The sequence below is a fragment of the Equus caballus genome, chromosome 15 (genome assembly GCF_041296265.1).
Source record: "Equus caballus isolate H_3958 breed thoroughbred chromosome 15, TB-T2T, whole genome shotgun sequence".
NCBI classification, from domain to species: Eukaryota; Metazoa; Chordata; class Mammalia; order Perissodactyla; family Equidae; genus Equus; species Equus caballus.
In genome coordinates this window covers 44,622,756-44,645,059 of record NC_091698.1, presented here as the reverse complement: position 1 = coordinate 44,645,059, position 22,304 = coordinate 44,622,756, and the positions used below count along the sequence as shown (strand labels likewise).

The following is a 22,304-nucleotide window of genomic DNA, read 5'->3' as shown; positions in this document are numbered from 1 at the left end:
AGGGAGCGTCGGCGGGCCTGGGCAGCAGCCAGCGCGGCTCCACGGCACCCTTGGCGGCGTCCCCGCCTCCTGGCTGGGCAGGTCCAGCCCCGCCGGCCCTGCCCCCGCCCGGCCAGCCACGGGGATTGGCTGGCTAGCGCGCCGCCCCCTCCACACCAGCCTCGCCGGCGGCGGGGAGGGGAGCCAAGCCGGCAGCTGGCCGCCGCCTCCTCTGCAGTGCCTCCCTCCGTGCGCTCCGGCGGGGATAATGGGAGGCCCGCCGGCCGATGCACCAGAGGAGGCCGGCCGAGGTAGAGCGGGCAGGGCGGGGAGGGACGAGGCCAGACCGGACGCAGGAGGAGGGGCAGTGTCCTCCTGGATCTGGGGAGGGTGGAAAAAGGAGAAATGAAAACAAAAACACACTGGAAGGCCAATGAGCCCATCCACCGCGCTTCTGGGCGGCAGCTGGAGGCAGGAAGATGGTCCCTGCTCTCCTTTCTTTCCAAGGCCCCCTCCCTCCCATTCTCCCTCTTCCCCTGCAGCGGGGTTGGGGGTGCAGCAGAAGGACTTTGCTTCTTTCCTGGTGTCAACCTGGCTCATCAGTCTCTCCGGCTTCTTTTGCAGGTGGAAATAAAGGCTGGTGAAGGAGCCGGGCCGTGGGGACAAGGGGCCGCTGTCAAGGTACCTTGTGTGTGTGTGCGCGTGCGTGTGTGTGTGTGCGCGCGCGCGGCGCGCGCGTGTGGCGGGGGTGAAGTGTTTGACTGGATTGGATAAAAATAAAGGGTCTCCTCGGGTGATCCCTTAATCTCCCACTGTGTGTGTAGCAGCAGCTGAGGGGGAGGGGCGGCGGGGGTGTGGGCGGCCAATGAATTCTCAGGCCTGTGTGGGTTTTGTTTGGATTCTTTTTGCTTTCTCAGCTGGACGGTTTGGGTGCAGTTGGGATTGGGTTTGTTGAACTGTTTTTTTTTTTTTTTTTTAAGACATGCATCCCACTCCCCACCCTTGCCTCTGGAAATCTCCCGAGAATGTCCCTGGCACTGTTGGTTTGCGTCCAATCTGCAGAAATCCCGGGGGGAGGGGGGTGTAAGAGGGAGGGGGAATTGCTCCTGAGTCTGAAGCTGATAGGGTGTCATTAGTCATGCTGCTGTCACCATGGAGATGGCTGGAGAGGAGAGGAGGTGGTGGGGGTGAGGATATTTTGGGTAGGGTGGGGGCTGATGCAACATCATGACTGGGAATCCGGCGGGCGGGCGGGCGGCTGCTGCTGTTACTCTGTGCCGCTTGGTGCCTGGGGGACTGAGAAGGGAATGTTACCAGGTGCGTGGGAAGTGGAGAAGGGGGCACTGAGCTTCTTCATGTGCTTGTCTGAGGGCCAGGGCTAGGGTATTTGGAGCAGGGCAGGGCAGAGTCCGGTGGGGTATCAGCCATTACAGGGAAACACAGATGTTCCTCCTGGGTTGGCAGGGACCAGGATCAGTAGGTTTCCTTGGGCTTTGCCCCTGTTTTCAGGGCTGGGGACCCGCCGTGAGTTTGGGATTACTCAGCAGTATCCTCTGCTGGCCCAGGGTGGAGAAAACAGAGCAGGAGGCAGCTCCATGTGGCAGCCTCTCAAGTTAAGAGCAGAGAGGCTGGGAACTGAGTGTGGGGAAAGGTGGGTAAGGGCAGGACAAAGTGGGACTTCTCCTAGGAGAGAGGGAGCCCCTGCCTCAGCCCCAACGTCCCCTTCAGCCCCTGGAGCCTGTGGGGAGCTGGGGGAATCTGGTTGCTTAGCAAGCAGGTGGGCGAGCTGCTCGTGTCCCCAGACGCTCTTAGACTTTCCTCCCTGGAAATCCTCCTCCCGATTCCTGGGAAACCTGTGGGAAGCTCCGTGGAGCTGCTGAATGTGGCACCCTGCCTCCTCACTGCCTGGGCGGGGACAGTAGCAGGGAGGGACTCTGCTTCCCCACGTGGGATGGGGGCTCCTGGGTGAGGTGCATCAGGAGCCGGGGTGGTTCCCTGGCCTCCTCCCAAAGAACTTGAGGCAAGGAAGTGCTTGGAGGAGGGCAAGAATTTTGCTTCTGGAGCAGCTGCTAGGGGAAGGAGAAGAGCCAGGTGGTGTTGGCTCTCCTGGAGAGCTGGGTGTGCCTTGGTGAGGCTGGGAGGAGTGGGCGATCACCTGGGACGAGACTGTGGGAGGCTCCTGAGGCAAGCAGGGGGTGGCTGATACTGGTGATACGGTGGGTGGGGAGGAGAGAGCTATGAGCTCACTCCACGCTCTTCTCCGGAGCTGAACCCCCAGGTTCCACCTCCGCTTCCTCCCCTGGCCTCCCACTACTGCACCAGCACCGTGTGTGCTCTTGAGGGCTGTGGGCACGGAGATCATGGAGTGCACCTGTTCTGCCCCCCACCCTGGGGAAAGCAGGACAGGCGAATGAGGACAGATGGGCTCAGGGAGGGGGCAGTCCCTCTCTCGTCTGTGTCTCCGGCCTTGTTGGCCAGAGCTTCCCCCTCTGCTGGGAGGAAGGACTGCTGGCAGTTTTGTTTACTCCCAAAAGCACCCCTCCTGCCTGGCAATGGCTTCTCTTCAGCTCTTTTCAAGTGTGTTCTTCGTTTCTCCCTGCCTGCGTTCTGCTGGTCCTGCAGTCCTGCTCGATGCTCCCAGCCTAACGCCTTGACCCTTAGTGTGGTGGGCATGCGGCAGGGCACTTGAAAAACCAGAGGAAGCCCTTCAAACAAGTCTTCCTCCTTCCCCTTTCTCAGAGTGGGGCCTGAGCTGGCTGCATTTTTAAAACTCTGAGTTCGTGTCGTGCTTGTTCTCGTCATTTGTTGGAGAATCGTAGCTTCCTCTTGGCCCTGCTTGGGCATGGCCAGCAAGCACTCAGATCTGAGCCCCCTGTTCCTGGTGCCACCTTCCCCCCACAGAGTTTTCTTAGGTGGCCAGTTTGGTGCGATGTCCCCTATGCCCCGGATGAGGCAGTTTTGCCAGCTCCTCTTCCGGCATCAGGTCGTGGTGTAGGAAGAAGTGTCCAGTGTGTGAGCTCATTCTGAGTTCAGGCCAAGACTGTGGGACACAGAACAAGGGGGTCCCACACTCTGTGTTCCCATGGGACGGGTGCAGGATAGGTTACCCCCACAGGCGAATGGTATCTGGCAGCCAGTGAGAATATGCTCATCTACTGTGTGCTGAGTCCTCTGTGGTTGCGAGAAGATCCGTGATGCCAGGTGTGCCTAGTGCCTAGCATGGGCACAGAGTTGAGCTCGATAAACGCAAGTTGATGTTTTACTGTCTAGCATGTTGTGTGTCTACCCATGATATGCCAAGGAACATGCCATAGCACACACTGTTGCCACCTCCTCCTTCTTGGCAGCCTGGACAGGAGTGAGTGCCCATTGCCAAGAGTACCAGGCTGCCCTGCTTTTGGGCTCCCACACTTCTCCCACGCTCTGCCCCATGGGAACCCTCCAGTGGCTGAGGATGTCTGGGAACTATTTTGGGACCATGCCCAGGATCTCTGCCTTCTGTCTCTCCTTTTGACCACTGCAGAATGGCCCTTTGTCAAGGATCTGTGATTCTCGACTTTCCACACACCGTGGGTCACTCCTACTAGTTCTTTCTTGCCTGCTCTTCCCACTCTTCAACCCTTTGTGAGGGTCCAGCAGGAACTCTTTCCTTCTGAGGTACACTTACAAGCAGTAGTGAACTTGGGGAGATATGGAAGCAGGTGAGCGTGTCAGGCTAGAGTGGGAAGGGAACCAACCAAGAGGATCCCAGAGTTGGGTTTGAGGATGGAAAGAGAGAGGGCTTCCCTCATGCATAGTGAGAACTGGAGTTAACGTCCCAGAGCTCAGCTCGACCTCCTTGGTCACCTGAACCGTTTTTGAATGTCATGGGAAAGGGAGAGGACTTTGCAAGGTAGACAGATGAGCTGAAGGGAGAGCCTTCCTGCAACCGTGGTGCAGGGCTCTGAGCTGCCCATGGGGATTCCTGATGGCTCCTGCAGCCCTCTGGCTGGGCTGGCTGAGGAGGGGCCTGGGCACTGGGCTCCCTCCAGCTGCAGATGGATGTTTCTCTAGAAATGGTCTTTGTGGTCTTGCCAAGTCCCCTCCCATATGCCCGAGGCTGTAGCAAATGGTTGGGCTGGCTGGGGGTGGGGGCAGGGAGTGTGGGGAGGGGCTTTGGTTTGGCTCAGCTTTTGGGTCTTCCAGTCCTCTCAAGTCTTGTCTTTCCCACCCTGACCTCTTGGGCTTTTGGCCTCGTTTCCTCACACACTCTGGCATCTGGCAGTCAGCTGAGGGCTCCCCCTTGTTACCAGCAGGTCTGCAGCCTCTGAGGAGGAGATGGCTTCCTTGTGGATTAGTTTAGGAAGCCTTTGGGCCAATAGGGGACAGGGATGACTTAGACGATTAACATCTATAGGTGATCATGCTCTCTAGGACTGTGACGCCACCCGCATTCACTTTATCTCCCTTTTTCCCTCTCTTGGTTGTTCAGCATTTACATTTTTCCAGGTACAGTACTAGGTCCTGAAAAAATAAGAGAGATCATTATTATTTCATCTTCACAATACCACTGGAAGGAAGAGATAAAGACTACCTAAAACCATAAGTCTAGGTGGGAAACCCAATATTGGCAGTTCTTGTTTTTATACCGTGAGCACTTTTGATCTTTGTGTTTAGGGCTGTGAACTTGCACGTGGCAGACCAAACTCTTCACCACTAGATGTTTGCTTTCATCACTGGCTCAGTGGACCTCAAGGGACTTTAAAGGAAGAATCAAGATGCCAACCTCTTTTTTCAATAAGTCAGCATTTCTGGGATCTGGCAATTACCGATTAGAGTAGGAGGATCAGAAATGGACCAGTGGGGAAGAGAGCTTAGCTTTGAAAGGAAGGTGTTGGCTGTGGCTGTGTTGAGTTTGAGATTCAAGTAAAGCTGGATGGAAATACTGTGCCTGGGCAGTTTACCTTGAACCTGAATTTGTCTTCTCATTCGGAGTGTGTGGGTCCTGCAGCCCTTACTGCTTCAAGGGGCTCCCATGAGACCACTGGCTGAGACGACGAGGGTGAGAAGTGCAGTTGGCCAGTTTCTTTTCCTGTCTCTTCCCAGCTCTTGAGTTCTGTCATTAGCCATGGGGCAGTCCCTTAATGTCCCTGGACTTCAGTTTCCTCTGTAAAATGAAAAGATAGCCTTCCAAAGTAAGTTTTGAGAAAAACTTACTTTGGGCCAGTTTTCTTTTTTTCTTAATTTCCAAAACATTGCAGACAGAAACAGGTCCTGCTTTGTACAGCTAGTTTGCGGCTCACACACACACACGGGAGTTCAGCACCATCCAGTTCAGCACCAATGGTCTGTGAGCCATTGGACGAGGCGAGTCTACAGAATGCGTTCTTGGATGTCACGGCAGGTTCAAATCGCTGTGACAGCCTCCAACGGCTTACTCTTGGTTTCTGTGTTTACATTACGGTGGACTGGTCATAAGCAGTTACGAGCCATTTCCTGAACAGCATTACTTTTAAACTTTCCTTCTGGGAGAGCAGAGGGTCTCTGCTTTGAGGACATGACTTCCCCTCTCTTCTGTACTCTCCATCTTATGGACAGAGCCACCAGTTGGAAGAGAGAGATCTTGCTATCCCGGAGATTCTTTTGGACTACCTCGAAAGATTTACTTGCATCTCAGCTTCTGTAGATAAGGATGCGTCCTGCCTGCCCTTTCATCTCTGGTGGTGGAGTGTCAGAACCTTCAGAGCCCCCTGAAGGCACAGGACTCTGTGTGTGTGTGTGTGTTTGCGCGCGTGTGCGAGTAAACTACATGGCTCAGAGGAAGAGAACAGCTAAAGGAGAGGCCACGTGTCTTGTAGATGCCAGGGTGGACTTGGGCCCTGCAAGAAACTAAAGCTCCATTGCCTCAGGCAGGGCACCCTGAATTTTGAGCTTTTTCCATTCAGGGGCTCTTAATAATCTAGAGGTAAAACTCTTTTCCTCTGAGGATTGATCACAAACTGCCCTGATTTCTGTAAGGACAGACCTCTCAATATCGATTGCATGAGTTTGAGCATCTCCTTCCTACTTCGTGCTCCTCCCCTGCCACACACTGTAAATTTTTTTTTTATGCTGAGGATCTTTGGCTTTTTCATTTAAGATGCTAAAGATTAGACAAAATATAAAAATACTAATTTCCTTCTACCCCGGCTGCCTCTTCCTAGAGGAGACTGGGGAGGGGCTAAGGAGTAGGTAACAGAGCCACAAAAATTTTCCTTAACAGGCACACATCCCAAGGACAGTAAGATTAGGGTCTGAGCAAATCCTGGTTCCCTCTGTGGCCTGGAACTCTTGTGCCCTCGGTGCTTGAGTAATTGGATTTCTCAACCCCGCCTCCAAGCATTTTTCACGTGTAATCCTAACCTCATGGGCTTTTCGAAGGAAACAAAGACATTGAAAGGGTTTGCGACTTGTCCCTGACAGTGAGCTCCTAAGCGCCCTGCCCCATTGACTGAGTTTTCTTGCTTTGCCTCCTCCGCAGCATGCACACCCCACCCCGCCACCCCCTTCCCAGGAGTCTGCTCTTTCAGCTTGTGGGCCTTGGTTCCCAGCCCCGCTAAACTGACAAGCATTTACAGAGGAGCTGTGTCCTACCAGTTCACCTTCCTGTACCTTAGGAAGTTTCCTTCTCTGATTCTTGCTGGCCACTCTGCAGAAGGAGGAAGAACTGGGAGGCTAGTAACTCCAGGCAGAGGCAGAGACCCTGGAAGGGGTTCAGGCTGAGAGCCTGGTCTGCATCCCCAGACAGACTCCCTCTGCTGCACCTTCTTCCTTGAGTGGGACCCCTGGGCCAAAAGGCATTTGTCTGCTGGCTTGACCAAGTTCAGGCTGGGTGTAGAGGGTGCCTATGCCTTCACCAGGTTCTCTGGACCCAGAAACGGGGGACGGTGTCTTCCCAATCGGGATCGTTGTTGCTCTACACCTGAGCTCTGGCGGTGGGGGGGATACAGAAATGGATTTTCAGTGGAGTGCTGGAGACTGTGCCTGACAGAAGCCCATGCTGTTTTCCCTGTCACTACAGATCCCCTTTTCTTCTCCCGCTGTGCTCTCCATCCTAGGACGCTCTTCATGGCCTCAGCCCGTCCCCACTCTGGCTCCTCGTGCTTTGAGCTCAGCCCCAAGTTCTAGACTGAACAGAGAGGGCCTCTGAGTGCACTGCTTTGCGGGGCGTAGGCCAAGGACTCCTTGTGTCAGAATTATCTAGGAGCTTGTAAAATGCTGCAGGGCTTCTCGGCCAAGATAGCCATCTGCTGGGGTCAGACCCATGGGTTCCTGTCGCACAGTTAGGTAGAGTGGAGACAGGATGAGGGTGGCATGGGGGCCCCAGAGATTACTGTTGGAAGCTCTGGGCAGGTGGGCCATGTGGCATCCCCTTGCTCAGTGACCCTACCACTTGTCTCTGAACCAGGTCCTACCTGATGATTGCGCTGTATGCTGACCTCTGCCCTGTGGCCTTTCTTCCCACTATTATTTCTCCTTGGTTTCGTGTTTTCCAGCTGTGGGTTCCCAGTGGTGTCATTTGGACCCTGGGTAGTAGTTAGGGCTTAGCTCTGGGGTTGTGTGGTTGGAGTGGTGTATGTCTTGGGGCTGTACTGGCAAGTGGTCCGGAGCAGTCTGAACACCTGGCCGAGAGCCAGAGCCCAGGGTTCTGTGTCCAACCCCCTCACTTTCCAGAGGCTGCCTCCTCCATGTGGGGGGCATTGCTCCCTACTGGGTCTTTGCCTGAGGTCTGGAGGAGGCGGGATGTGGAGGAGGACCTGGGTGTGTGCCAGGGCACTTCAGCCCTAAACACTCTCACCCCCACAGCCTCCACCAGGATGGGCCGGGGCCATGTTTCAACTTGCCTAGAGAGTTTCCAGTGGCAGTCACTCTGGTTCAACTAGTTTAGTGGTTCTCAGTCCCACTGCGTATTAAAATCATCTGGGGAGCTTTTAAAAAAGGAAATATCAGTGCCTGGGCCCCAGCCCCAGAGACTCTGATGTAATTGGTCTGGAGTGGAGCCCGGGCCCCAGCGTTTTTCACAGCTCCCCAGGTGATTCAAATGTGCACTTGGGGCTGAGAGCCACTGCCCTCATCCACTTTGGCCTTCCCTGTGTCTCCATACCCCTGGCTTGCCCCAGAATTTTTTTTCATCCATTGATAATTTTAGTGATAATCAATATAGAGTCTGGAAAAATCAAGACAATGAGACACATCAGACAAAATACTGGATTGAATGTTTTGGTCCATGAAACTTATCTATGAGTTCATATTTATTAAAACCAGAATTTAAGAGGGAGACTCTGTAGCAGATGATGGAAACTGAGTGTATTCCTCTCAGTTTTAAATTTTTTAAAAACTTTTTATTGAAGTATAGCATACACACAAAAAAGCATGTACTGCCTACAGCTTGGTGAGTTCTCACAAAGTAAGCGGACCTGTGTAACCAGCATCTGGTTTGGAAAGTGAGTACCCTCACCCCATTCCCAGTCCAGAATTTCTATGGCATTTGGGCAAAGTCAGGTCAGGCTATGCATAGTAAAGCAGCGTGTGCTGGCTCTGGGCCTGGAGGGCCTCAGCTTGTCCTCCAGCAGCAACGCCGCTGCACGCCTCTGTGGGTACTTGAAACGGAGTTGGTGCACGGTGATGGGTTGCAGGGCCGAGGAGTCTCTCAACCCCCTCCCCGGTCTTCCTTTCTTCTCTGTCACCCTTAGTGCCTTTTCCACCTTGGCCTTTAGGCTTGCCGGTCCTCAATCTTGGCTAAATCCAAAACCTCTATATCATTTCTTAGCTTTTTATTCTCTTTTTTGATTATACAGATAATGCGTGTTCTTGGGAAAAATTACAAAGTGGAAATAGAGTGGGAAGAATTTGCCCATAATTTCACAACCCACTTAACCAGTGTCAACTGGAGTATCTCTCCAGACTTGATTCTATCTGTACTATATACTTGTTTTGTGTTGTTCATAAAAATGGAGTAAGGCCGCGTTACAGTCCACTTTACTCTGTGTAATGACTGGCTGTGATGCTGTTTATGGAGCGCTTACCGTATGTGGGGCACATGGGGTAAAGTTTTCATAGTTCTCTTCTTTAGTTCTTACGACAACTCGGAGGCAGGTGGTGTCTCCCCACCTTTCAGATAAGGTGACTGTGATTCAGGCTAGTAGTGGGACCAAGGGCTGACGTTTCATAAGGGAGTGGAGCTGGAATTGAGGCCAGGGCTGGCTGGCTTCCGAGCTGATCTCGTCAGTAGACTACTGCCTCTCTCCTGGGACCGTCCTTCCAGGTTAAATTCATTTGGCAAATATTTAGTGAGCAGAGGACATTGTTCTCCTTAGTGATTTTTTTTTTCCTTTTCACTTTAATGTGCATGTCTCTAGTGTTTTACCCGTAAGCGTGGCCCTGCTGATTGCTTGGGTCTTCTATATCATATTAAGGGCATGGTTTCCCATTTCATTTTATTAGGAAGTTTTTTTTCCTATTAGTAGTGGATTTTTCGTTTTGTCACATCTGTTTAGCGTGGTTTGAATTTCTCCTTTGCCTGTTAATAAGATGAATTGTGTTAATACACTTCTTAATATTGAACCATCTTTGCATTCCTTAAATATACCATACTTGGTAATGGGGTATTTTTTTTAACCTGCTGTTTGATATTATTTATTAACATGGGAGTTTTGCATCTATATTTGTGAATGAGATTGACCTATAATTATCCTCTTGTGTTTTCATTATCAGATATTGGTATTAGAGTAATAGTAACTTCATATAATGGATCATGAAACGTTTATTCTTTATGCGCTGGAAGTATTTAAATGATACAGTTTAAAGAATAATTTAATTCCTTAAGGATTTGAAAAAAAATCTGCTCTTGAAACCTTCTGAGCCTGGTACCTTTTTTGAGGGATGGTTCTTTTTTGCTTTCTGATTTATTTTTTCCCTGTAGCTATTGGTATGAAACATTTACTTTGTGCTTTCCACGAAAATGATCTGTTTTCAAATTTATTAGCATAATGTGTATACAGTTATTGCTTTTTAGTTCCCTCAGTATTTATGATTTTTTTCACTTTCTTAATTCCTATTGTCGTATTTAATTTTTTCACTTTTCCCTCCTCAGCTTTGCCAGAGTTTTATGTAATTTAAAAGTGCAGAGATTTGCCAGTTGTGCCTTCTGTTTTCGAAAGCATTAATTTCTGCTTAGTCTTTATTGTCTTTTCTTTAGGTTTATTTGGTATGTGCTTTTTCCAGATTCTCAGTTGGATCCCTAGGACACTCTTTCTATTTTTTCTCTTTTTCTACTTTTCTTTTTCTTCTTTGATCACAAACACATTTAAAAATATGACTCTTTCTCTAAGTTCTACTGTGGCCTCATTCTCCAGGTTTTGATGTTTTGTGTCTTCTAGAGTTCTTTGGGATATGCTGATGGCGTACCCAGGGTCTGAATAACAAGTCCTGATTTAGCCTGACTCCTCCTCCTCCCTACAAGGGCCCCGCAGAGAATCCTTGTACCTGGGACAATGGCAAGGCCAGACTGTGTAGCGCTTGATTACTCTTGGGAGCTTTGCCTCCAAACCCCTAGATAAGGACCTAGTAATAGCTTATCAGCTTAGCCCCCAGGACCTGTGGAAAACTTTTTTTTTAATCTATGCAAAATTGGGTTGAATTTATTGTCTAGGATCAGAGCATATCCTAAGGCCAAAAGGAAATTTTAGTAGTATTTAGAAAAGCCTCATGCATTAGCACCAGAGGAAATGAAGCTAAGGACAGTGAGAGAGAGAGGAAAAAAAGTGACCCAGAGCTCAAGGCCCAGTGGAGCTTGCCTAGGCTGTGGGTTCAAGTCTTCCTCTCTGCTTCTTTCTTGTACTCCTGGAAGATAGGGCCCAATTGGTGTCCACAGGCTCAGAAGAGTGTCCTAGGATGGAGAGGATAGTAGAAGAAGAGTGAGGGATCCATAATACCAGGAAAAGCAGGATGGGCATCTCTTGGGGACAGTCTCCAGTGCCCCACTGGAAATCTATTTCCATATTCTCCCCTGGAGCTCAGGAGCTCAGGGTGCAGGGCCACAATGATCCCAGTTGGGAAGGCACAGACTCCCCTCTCTGGATCTAGCCTGGTCTGGCATGGTGGGGGGAGCTCTCTGTACCCAGCCTGAACTTGTTCAAGCCAGCAGAGAAATGACTTGGCCCAGGGGTGACACTCAAAGTAGAAGGTGCAACACCTTGGGGAGTAGATTATCTTACCTTTTATTTTGACTCTTCAGAGAGCAATAAAGGCCAGGGGGAGGGTATGGGCTGGAGCAATGGACTTTGATGTTCAACCTAGAAACCAATAGCAATATTATTATTCTTTTTTTCCCCAAAATGGAAAAGAAATTTTTAAGCTTTAAATAAAAGTAATACATGCCCATTTAAAGAAATCAACTAATGTAGAAGTATATGAATTGGAAACTGAAAATCCCTGTTTCTTCTCCCTCTTGGTGTAATCTCTATTAACAATTTATACAAATCTTTCCAGACTTTGAAATGAGCACATGAACTTACTACCTTTCCTGCGGTAATGTGTTCATTTTTTTTGCATGTTCTTTTATTTGCTCATTATTGTGTTGAGGACATCTTTCCATGTCGGTATGTTTTTCTTAGCCTTTTAAATGGCTGCAGAGTTTTTCATTTTATGGGTTTATTATAATTTTCCTGTTGATGGACATTTACAGTTCCAGTTTTTCACAATTATAAATGATGTAATTAACATATTTTTACATATTTTTGGGTTATTCACATATTTGTGTAGGGCAAAATCATACATAAGGGAATTTTAATTGACATTACTGATTTATGCTACCAAAAGATAATTTGATAATATCTATTAAATTTACTGTCTTGGGGGCCAGCCCAGTGGTGCAGCGGTTAAGTGTGCACATTCTGCTTCGGCAGCCCGAGGTTCACCGGTTTGGATCCTGTGTGCAGACATGGCACTGTTTGGCAAGCCATGCTGTGGCAGGCATCCCACATATAAAGTGGAGAAAGATGGGCGCGGATGTTAGCTCAAGGCCAGTCTTCCTCAGCAAAAAGAGGATTGGCAGCAGATGTTAGCTCAGGGCTAATCTTCCTCAAAAAAAAAAAAAATGTTCTGTTTCACCAACACTGAATAAGGGATTATCAGTCTTTAATTTTTGCCATTTTAATTTCTTTTATTAGTGAACTTAAGAATATTTTTAAATGTTAGCCACTTCGCGTTTATTCTGTGTATTACCTGTTATATGTGCATTACCCACTTTTAATTAGATTGCCCTTTTGTTGATCCTTAAAAGTTCTTAATATATTATCAATATTAACCTCTGTTATAGTTTAAAAAAAAAATTTTGGTCTCTCATTTGTCTTTCATTGTCATATGGAAATTTTATTTTATTTTATTTTATTTTGCTAAGGAAGATTTTCCCTAAGCTAACATCTGTTGCCAGTATTCCTCTTTTTGTATGTGAGCCACCACCACAGCATGGCCACTGATGAGAGGTGTAGGTCCATGCCTGGGAACCAAACCTGGGCTGCTGAATGGAGTGTGCTAAACTTAGCCACTAGGCCACTGGATCTGGTCTGGAAATTTGATTTTTATACAATTGGAATTCATGACTATTTTGGCTTCTGAGTTTTTACTTTATAGTTTTAGATATTTAGATCTCTAAGCTGAGATTTATTTTTGTATATGATAAAAATGGGGATGAATTTTTCCCAGATAGAAAGCCTATTATCTCCAGCCTATTTATTGAATATTTATAGTTTTCCAAATGGTTTATAATTCCATCTTAAGCATTTTATAAATACACATGTATTCATGGGTGTTCAAGAGCCTCTCTTCAGTTCCATTGAATTATTTGTCTGATCCTATGTCACTATTTCATTGTTTTAATTACTGCAGTTTTTATGTAACAGTTTGGTTTAAAAAAAAAAACCCAAAATTCATTTTTTCCACAACATTTTTTTGGCTTTTCTTGTGCATTTTCTTTTCCAAATAAGCTTGTAAGCAGCTTGTCAAGTTCTGTGAAAAATGTTGGGATTTTTCAATAGGAATCACATGGAACTTAGAGATTATTTTGGGGAGAATGGACAGCTTTATAATGCATCTTCCCATCCAGGGAATGGGAAGTATATCTTTTTACTTATTTTAGTCTTTTTGTGTGTCCATCAAAGCCTGAAAGTTTTCTGCATGTAGATCTTACACGTTTCTCATTGAGTTTATTCCTAGGATGTTGTAGGTTTTGTTGTTGCTGCAGTGAACGGCATCTTCTCTGTTCCCCTTTTTAACGCGTTACTGCAGGTGTGTTGGCAATGCTCTGGTTCTTGTCAGCTGCTCTGTGATGCTGTCCCTGACACGCCCACTCCCTGGGTCCAAGCAGCCCCTTGTTCCCTCAGTCCCCATATGCATCGCCTCTAGCTCTGTAGCAATACTTTAGTGCCTGGTATGAGTTCCTAGTGGTGAGGTGCTCATTTCACTCAGTTTCATTCCCCAGACCCTGGCACAAAGCCTGGCATGCAGTAAATCCTTTTAATAAATGCTGTGGAATCAAATTGATGAGAGAGAGAGAGTGAGCTTCACCTCCTCAAAGTGTGACAACCTAGGCCAGTGTGAGGAGCAGAATCGAAAGCACCCTGGCTCCAAGCCTGGAGGCTGTGAGCTGGATAACAGAGATGGGGCACCTGTCCTGTCCCCACAGTACAAAGAAGGTTGTGGGCCATTTCCCCACAGGCAGAAATCAGGGAGAAGCCCTCTGAACCCACCCCCATTACCTTGGGACCGACAGGCCACTTATCGTTAACCCTCATTAGTACTAACCAGCAGGGAGAACTACCTTCTTGGTTCCCAAACACCTGAAGGTAGCATAGAACACAGACTGATCTGCAGCTGCTCTTCCGGGATGAGCATTCATCAGGGCTAGAAGCAGAGCTTGTAAAGGCCACCGGTGAAATGGGCTCCACGTGTATGTGCTTGCCCTCCTTTCTCAAAGGTAGCGTCTTTCTTCTCCCCTTCCTGTTCTCCTCTGACCCCCACCCCCACACAAGTGATTTCTAGGTGAAGTTTATTCCTCTCAATGTGCTAATCCTCCTCGTTGTGTTTGCATTTGAAGCTCTTACTTGTAATTGGGGAATGAAAGGCACCATTTCTTGATGGAGCTGTCCAGTGCAAGCCACTCTGCCCTGCCCCACCACTGTTGTCCCTTAACTCCATAACCCCAGGTCCCTGGTCGCTGCTGCTGCAAGAGCTAGGGTGGAGCTATCTGCCTGCCTAGGAAGGCTGGGTCCACTGGGACCCATGAACGAGAGAGCCCCCTCATTCCGGGGGCATAGGGGCTACAGACCTGGAGACAGAAGAATTCCCTGCTGCTGTTAAGCAGGAGTCAGGGTTCCTGCCTCTTGCCCTGCACAAAAAGAAAGTAGGGGGAGGGGATCTACTTGGCTTGCGCGTGTAAAAGAAATCACAAGTAGACCTGGGCGGTGAGCCGCTTCCCAATCACTCTGTAACATCGTGCGTCTGGTTCAGTATGTCACCGGGTTGCGTTTGACTGTAGCAGTGAACTGTTCTGGTTTAGGCAGTGGTCTGTGCTTGCCCTCCCCTTCGATGCTTAGGGCGGCAAGGGAGAAGACACGCTTTCTCTGGCTCCTCTGCCAGTTTATTTAAATCCCCCGGGGAACAGTGGAACCAAGAGTTTGAGGAGGGAGGTGGGAGTACTGCTCTGGGCTCCAGCCTATCCACATCTTGCTCCCTCTCCCGGTGCCCACCTGGAGAGGAAGAGCAGCCCCAGGGCTAAGGGAGGTCACCATGGACCTCCGCTTGTGCAGTGCCAGGTCCTCGGGCCGGCGTGGCAGCCACGGCTGTATCTCTGCCAGCTCCGGAGGAGCCGCCTTCTCAGGGTGTGGAGCAGAAACTCTGACAGATGGACCTCGGTGAACCCGTGGAGCTGTTCCACATGCCTTCTCTCGGAGCAGAGAGCGTTCTGGCAGTGAGGCTGCCACGCCGGGCTGCTCAGGGCTTCAGCTCACCTGTTGGAGAAAGCCTTTTCCTCCCCCTGCATCCCCGCCCGCTTGCTGCTCTCTTTCAAAGAGCAGAGGCGCTGATCACTGACTGGCGAGCCTGCATGTGCACGTGGTGGGTGGAAAGAGAGTGCTGTCCCCTGCCAACTTGTAGGACCTTCAGTTCACCCAATTTCTGAACCAGTTGGGACTTTCCCCTTTTCTACGCCCATCCTCAGTCCACCCTGTGTTATTGGAGAGGCATTCTCAGAGGGTTGTCTGGGGAATGACTACCTGTGTACCCACATCCCCTCCATAGACACACAAGGTTGATCTCTGGGGGTGGGACCTGGGGGTCTGCATCTGTGCCAACTTCCTGCAGGTGATTCCTCTGCCCACTGGAGTTGGAGAACTGCCCGTCTGTGGACTAATGTAGAAGGGGCTCTGTTTATTTGGGTCTCTGAATACATGTTGGGGACTGAGAAGATACACCTCGAAGCTCTGTGATGGTTTGTGAAAAGGCCAAGCATTATGCAAACACTTGTGAAAACCCAAGAGAGACAGGTGTCAAAGCTGATAAATTTCAGAAAAGATCAAACTCTAGGAAATAGTTAAAATTTTTTTGTTGTCCGTTAAAAAGAATGCAAATTCATTGTAGAAAAATCAGGAAGTTCAAATCAGCAAATAGAGAAGCTAAAACATTCACAATTTTACCACTCAGAGAGAACGTCTGTTAAAATTTGGTCTTTCTACAACAATCATATTTTTAAAATTTTAAGTGTGTTTTTTGATTTTTACCCCTGATTATTCAAATAATACGTGTTTATTATAAACTATTTTTGGTGTAAAAATTGGCGTAAAATGTTTAGATTTGCAATTCTTTTATTGCTCTGTTTAGTTGTGATTTGCGCTTCTTTGTGAATCTATTTTTCTTCTTTGTGATTTTTCTTCTGAATTTGTAAGAGGGCTTCATATATTAGAGGTATTAACGCTTTATCATACCTTGGCAAATATTACAAACATCTTTCCTTTTTTTTTTTTTAAACATTTTTTTTTTTTAAAGATTTTATTTTTTTTCCTTTTTCTCCTCAAAGCCCCCCGGTACATAGTTGTGTATTCTTCGTTGTGGGTTCTTCTGGTTGTGGCATGTGGGACGCTGCCTGAGCGTGGTCTGATGAGCAGTGCCATGTCCGCGCCCAGGATTCGAACCAACGAAACACTGGGCCGCCTGCAGCGGAGCGCGCGAACTTAACCACTTGGCCACGGGGCCAGCCCCATCTTTCCTTTTTTTAATGTTTGTTTTTGTTTTATTTTGCCAAACTTTTTTTCACATGTTTATATGATCAAATCTCAGTCTAGTAGTTTATCAACTGGTTTTTTTGTTTTTGGTTGTGCCAAACAGAACGGACACAGCTTTCTCAAATTTTAAGAGGAAGGGAAAGAGGTTGGACAGATGTGGGCCAGGCCCGTGCTTCTCACATGTTGAAGTTCATCCTCCTCACCTGGGACTCTCTTTACAGCGCATCTTCTCTTCAGCAGGTGTGGGGGGGGCCTGAAATTCTGCATTTGTTACAAGCTATCTGGTGATTCTGATGCTGCTGTTTGTTGGACCATATTTTAAGTAGCAAGGGGCCAAAAGTTTCCAAACCTGACTGATCACAGAGGTTCCTGAGGAGCATTTTGGGACATGGAGTTTTTCTGGGCCTTATCCTAGAGATGTCAGGTTGGGAGACTGAGTCCCAGCTTGGTCACGTCTGGCTGGGTGACTTAGGGACTATGCCTTGGCCCTCTGAGCACTCCGATTCCTTGTCTATACAGTGGAGAGATTGGGGTCGGCCTGGTGGCATAGTGGCTAAGTTCATGCGCTCAGCTTGAATGGCCCTGGGTTCACAGGCTTGGATCCCGGGTGTAGACCTATGTACCACTCATCAAGCCATGCTTGTGGCAGCGTACCACATACAAAATAGAGGAAGATGGGCACAGATGTTAGCTCAGGGCCAATCTTCCTCACCAAAACAATAAAATTAAATAAAATGGAGAGACAGTATTTACCTCCTAGGGATCTGGGAGAATTAAATGAAAGAATAAATAAAAGAGATCAACATTTTTTATGAGCTAGAAAAATAACGTAGTAAACAACTACTGGGCCTGGTGCCCTTTTTTGAGGGTAGTTTCTTTGACAAATGTCTACTTGTTTGGTGTTCGATATTTTCAATATTTCCACCTCTTCTTTGAATAAATTTTTCTAAAAAGTCCTTTCATCTATATTTTCAAAGTTTTTAATAAAGCACTACATCTTATTCACTGATGATGGTTATATTCTTTTTCATATTTCTAATATTGTTTATTTATGTTTTTCTTTTTAAAATGATCAGCCTCGCCAGAGGTTTGCTTATTTTATTGGTCTTTTGAGAGCCGTTTCTTAGCTTCATTTGTAAATACCACTACATTTTGTTTTGTAATCAGCTTTTTCTGTCTTTATCTGTGATCCCTTTTTCCTCCCTTTCTTAGTTTTTATTTTCTAGCTTCTTGGATTGATGTTTAATTTATTCCTTCTTATTTAACTAAAGTGTTTATAGAAGCATGAATTTTTCTCTGTTCATAGCTGTTGTTTTCATTGATATTCATTAATCTTCAAGTCTGTAATTGTGATTTTTTTCTACAGAAACAACTCTATTTTCATGCTCATATCAGTTTACATAGTAATAATATTTAAAGTCCATATGTTCTTAACCGTAACAAATACAACTAACATAAACAGATTGGAAATAAATGTAATTGTGATTTTGATTTTTTTTTTTTCCCCTTGGCCCCAGAGTTATTTAGGAGACTGACTTAGGATTTCCAGATGTTGTGTTCCTTTTGGTCAGAGAGAGCTGAAGGCTGCCCTCCCGGGGCTGAGCTGCTGTCAGTGCAGGCTGTGGCTCTGCTCCACGTGGGCCTGCGTGTTCCGGTGGAGTTCATGTGTGTGTGCTGCTGAAGCTTTGGGTTAGCCCTTTCGGGTGTGCACGAGAGGAGCCGTCTGTGCCCTGTGCGTGTGGAGGGAAGGGGTCTTGGGAGGAGAATGGGGTGCTCCCTGTTCTGAGGTTCTCTGCTGCTCCTGACAGCCAGCCCGACACTGTCCAGGTGGCCCCTTTCTTACTTGCTTTTTGCTCTGTGGTTCTCATCCGGTGCCTGGGGTGATGTCTGGGCTTCCCCTCCCTCGTGGGCAGGAGCGCTGGGTCTGGTGGAGGGCGAGGACTTGAGTTGGAGACCCTAAGTTCTAGAGCTCTCCCGCTTCTGCAGAGGAGCCATCCTCGTCCTGTTTCCTGTTCCCCATCTGTAAAATGAGGATAATGCTACCTTTTCACAGAAACTGAAGAGTCTTAGAGATCATCTAGTAACAGAACTCTTTTAAAAAATATTTTCATTTTGGCACAATTTCAGAAAAGTCGCAAGAATAGTACAAAGAATTCTCTTCACTCAGATTCCCAGATGTTAACATTTTACTACATTTGCTTTCTTCTTTCCTATCTCTTTCTCTATAATTTTTATGAACCGTTTGAAAGTAAGTAGCAGACATGACGTCCTTTACTTCTAAATACTTGAGTGTGGATTTTCTAAAATCACATAAATAACCACGGTGCAATGATCAAAATCAGGAAATTAACATGGATACAACAGACGTAATCTACAGACCTTATGAACATGAATAACACCGATCTACAGACCTTATCCAAAGTTTGCCAGTTGTCACAACCTCCTTGGTAGGAGAAAAATCCCCAGATCATACATATTTAGTGGTCCGGTTTTTTTAGTCTCCTGTAATCTGGAGATCTTCACTTTTTCCTGACATTTTTAAAGAATTTTTTAAAAGCAGATGAGGAATTTGAGGCCCAGGTAGGTAAAATGACTTGTCCAGGGCTTTACAGCAAGACAAGGACAGTCTTAGAAGGCCTGGGACTGGGAATCTGGTCTCTCTGCTGAAGGGCTTGCCTAGTCACCACCCCCACCCCCAGCTGCCAGGTGAGCACTTAGCTCCTGGGTCTTTATCATCAGCCGGCTCCTCAGGCAGAGAGGTGGGGCAAGCCCGGGTCCCCAGGGAACTGCCTTCTCCTGCCCTTCCCTTTGCCCCTCTATCTGCAATACCAGCCCACAGCACCTGCCCCCACCCCTTGCCTGACTGGTTAGGTGTTGGCCAGGGATCGAGGCCATCACAGCTGGGGAGAATGAAGGACTTAAAAACTGGTCTAGCAACTGCCTCTCCCTTGAGAACAGGGCTGAGGAACAAGGATTGCAGCCTTGGGTGGGGCACAGCTGCTGCTTTGAGAAGTGACACCCTCAGATTGGGGGTGTGGGTATCGAGCCCCCTTGGCAGTTTTGGGGTTAGTGGCTGGGCCTTGTTCATCTCCAGCCAGAAGTGGGAGCCTGGGATGTGTCCTGATGCTGGACCAGAGGCAGCTGGTCACCTGTTCACCTGCCCCAGGACCCCTGCGGAGATTCTGGAGTGTTCATTTACATTACAAGGGGGACACCTAACAGATAATTGACTGTAAGGTTATCTTGCTGTGGCAGCATCCTCTTGTATTGTGGGTATTAAAAACATGATTTATTTTTTCAACAAAATGATTTGCATTTAACTTGTTAAGGGCATGCTGATTGCTTAATGTATTTTCCTTGTCTTAATTAGGTTTTATTTTACTGCATCTCTTGCAAACTCACCTCCCCAACTTTTTTTTTTTTAAATAATGCGGACCTTTTGAACCAACCTAGATTTCATGTCTGATTGTTGTCTGTGACTCTATTCAGCTGATCAGTGGGTTTTATGTCCACAGTTCTTTGTTTCAGCGACCCCTGCCTCCACATTTTCAGAGCTCGTCTCTTTCTCCCTCAACCCAGAGCTCTTGGCCACAGCAGCTCACTTCCTTCTCCTCTCAGGAGTTGCCAGGCCCTGCTGTCCTGAGGGTTCTTCCCTTCAAAGCTGGGCAGTGCAGTGGGAGGTGGTCTCCCCATCTTGACCGCCACTTTCCCTGAGATAAGACTGCTGCCGTTTTCACGTTCACTTGTAACTGCATGGGGAAGTGAAAGGAGTGATGAACAGTTGTGAGAGAGTCATCTTGAAGTTTTCTACTGACGTTCCGGTCGTTTCTCTGTCCCTTTACCTCCACCTTTGGGGTGGGCTCACCAGCTCAGCCCTCCCCTCCTTGAGCAACAGCTCAGTTTCTGCTTTTGTCTTAAAACTTCTTATGGAGATGGAGACAAAGCTTTTCCCTAAAGGTTTTTTATTAATTAAAGTTTTATTGAGATATAATTCACATAACATATAACTCACCCATTTAAAGTATGCACACAATTCAGGGATTGTTAGTATATTCAGAGCTGTGTGACCATCACCACTATCTATTTCAGAACATTTCTGCCACCCCAAAAAGAAACCCAACACAGTAGCATTTACCACCCTCCTTGTTACCCCCAACCCCCTCAGCCTTAGACAACCACTAATTTTTTTGTCTCTAGGGATTTGCCTAGTCTGGACATTTCATATAAATAGAATCACACAACATGTGGCCTTTCCTGTCTGACTTTTCACTTAACATAATGTTTTCAAGGTTCATCCATGTTGTCGCATGAATCAGTACGTCATCCCTTTTCACGGCTTCATAATATTCCACCCCCCTAAAAGCAGACTAGAGACATACCTTCTAATTTGTCACCCAAATGAGATGAAACCCTTGTGCTAAGGTGAGAAAAATTCTACCTGTTGTTACTGAGGTTATTACCTACAGCCTTTGGGGCTGGTAGAGTCTTTCCATTCAGCCAACCAGAACCCTGACTGAGTGCCAGGTTGTCTATCACTGTCCGCAGAGGAGTCACAGCCCCAAATAGAGGTGGGAGGAGGAGGAAAGAAACTACCCCAACAGTCAATACGTGACATGGGAATGTAGCAAAACATGGGAGAACCTAGACTTTCAACCTCAGGGGCTGAACGTATGCTGTATACATACCAGGGAAAGCAGTGCAGCTATTAAAAATAAAATTCTTGAGGAAGAGTCAACACTATGGGAAAATACTTATGATACAGTAAGGGAATAAATTAGCATTAAAAAACCCAGAATATCGGGGTTGGCCCGGTGGCATAGTGGTTAAGTTTGTGCACTCTGCTTTGGTGGCCTGGGGCTAGTAGGTTTGGATCCCGGGTGCAGGCCTACACACAGGTCATCAAGCCATGCTGTGGAAATGTCCCACATACAAAATAGAGGAAGATTGGCATGATGTTAGCTCAGTGTGAATCTTCCTCACCAAAAAACAAAACAAAACACACCCTGAATATCCTCAGTGACCCCAATTTTGTAAATTAAATGCATGTTGCATAGGGAAAAAAAGGTACGAAATGTAAGCTATGTTCATCTCTGGGAAGTGGGATTTTCCTGTTTTTATGTCTTTTTTTTTTTTTTTAAAGATTTTATTTTTCCCTTTTCTCCCAAAGCTCCCCAGAACATAGTTGTGTATTTTAGTTGTGGGTCCTTCTAGTTGTGGCATGTGGGATACCGCCTCAGTGTGGCCTGACGAGCAGTGCCATGTCTGTGCCCAGGATTCGAACTGGCGAAACCCTGGGCCGCTGAAGCAGAGCTCGGGGACCCAACCACTCGGCCACGGGGCCATTGCACTGACAGAATCTCCTGTTCTTCCATCTCTCTCAGTGTCTTCTACTGAAATGATTCTTTACCGTCCATGTCATTCTGTTCTTTTGACCTTTATTCTCTTGGGTCATTCACAGGGGTTTTCCCTGGCTCTATAATGACTTTTACTATCAGCTTTCATATTCTGTCAGTAACTACAGAAAGGGCAGCTTCACTCAGAGGTGAACTCACCGTTAATATCCGTTTTCATCACGTAGCATAGATTTATGCTGCCACACGCATCAGAGAGCGTGTTCCAGCACCTGCCCTACAGGAGCTCACCTTGGGATGGGACCCAAGACGAATCCAAACATCTAAAAAGTCTCTGTCCACAAGGCTCCCTGCTGTATCCCCAGTGCCTGAAATGATGCTCAGGTCATCAGTGCTCAATGCATATTTGTTGGAGGGAGGAATAAATGAATGAATATGTAATTATGTATATGCATGTATATGGAAGGTCTGATGTTCTAATGTGCTGATAGCATCAGTAGGTAAAATTTCCTAATTCTGTGGGGCCACTACAGCTATTTTCACTTTTTTTAAAACTGCCTTCCCCCTTTGTCATTTGCATGCATGGTTTTACATAGTTGTCATCATAACCTTCACATAATGTGGTGGTCTGCTATTTTTTACTGCCCATTTTATCCAACATTTTTCCTTGGTGTTCATA

The 22,304-nt window shown here is 47.4% G+C and overlaps 1 protein-coding gene across 5 annotated transcripts in view; it reads left to right on the top strand.

Moving 5' to 3' along the window:
* The window catches only part of TET3 (tet methylcytosine dioxygenase 3), a 102,949-nt gene that overhangs the window by 16,331 nt on the left and 64,314 nt on the right, over positions 1-22,304 (top strand). For 4 of the 5 annotated variants that reach the window (XM_023618868.2, XM_023618867.2, XM_023618869.2 and 1 more), the window contains exon 3: positions 604-660. In XM_023618868.2, coding sequence (XP_023474636.1) covers positions 604-660 — 57 coding nt within the window. Of the gene's footprint in view, positions 1-169; positions 291-603; positions 661-22,304 lie in introns of those variants that run through there. The other variant, XM_023618870.2, reaches the window with a different exon arrangement.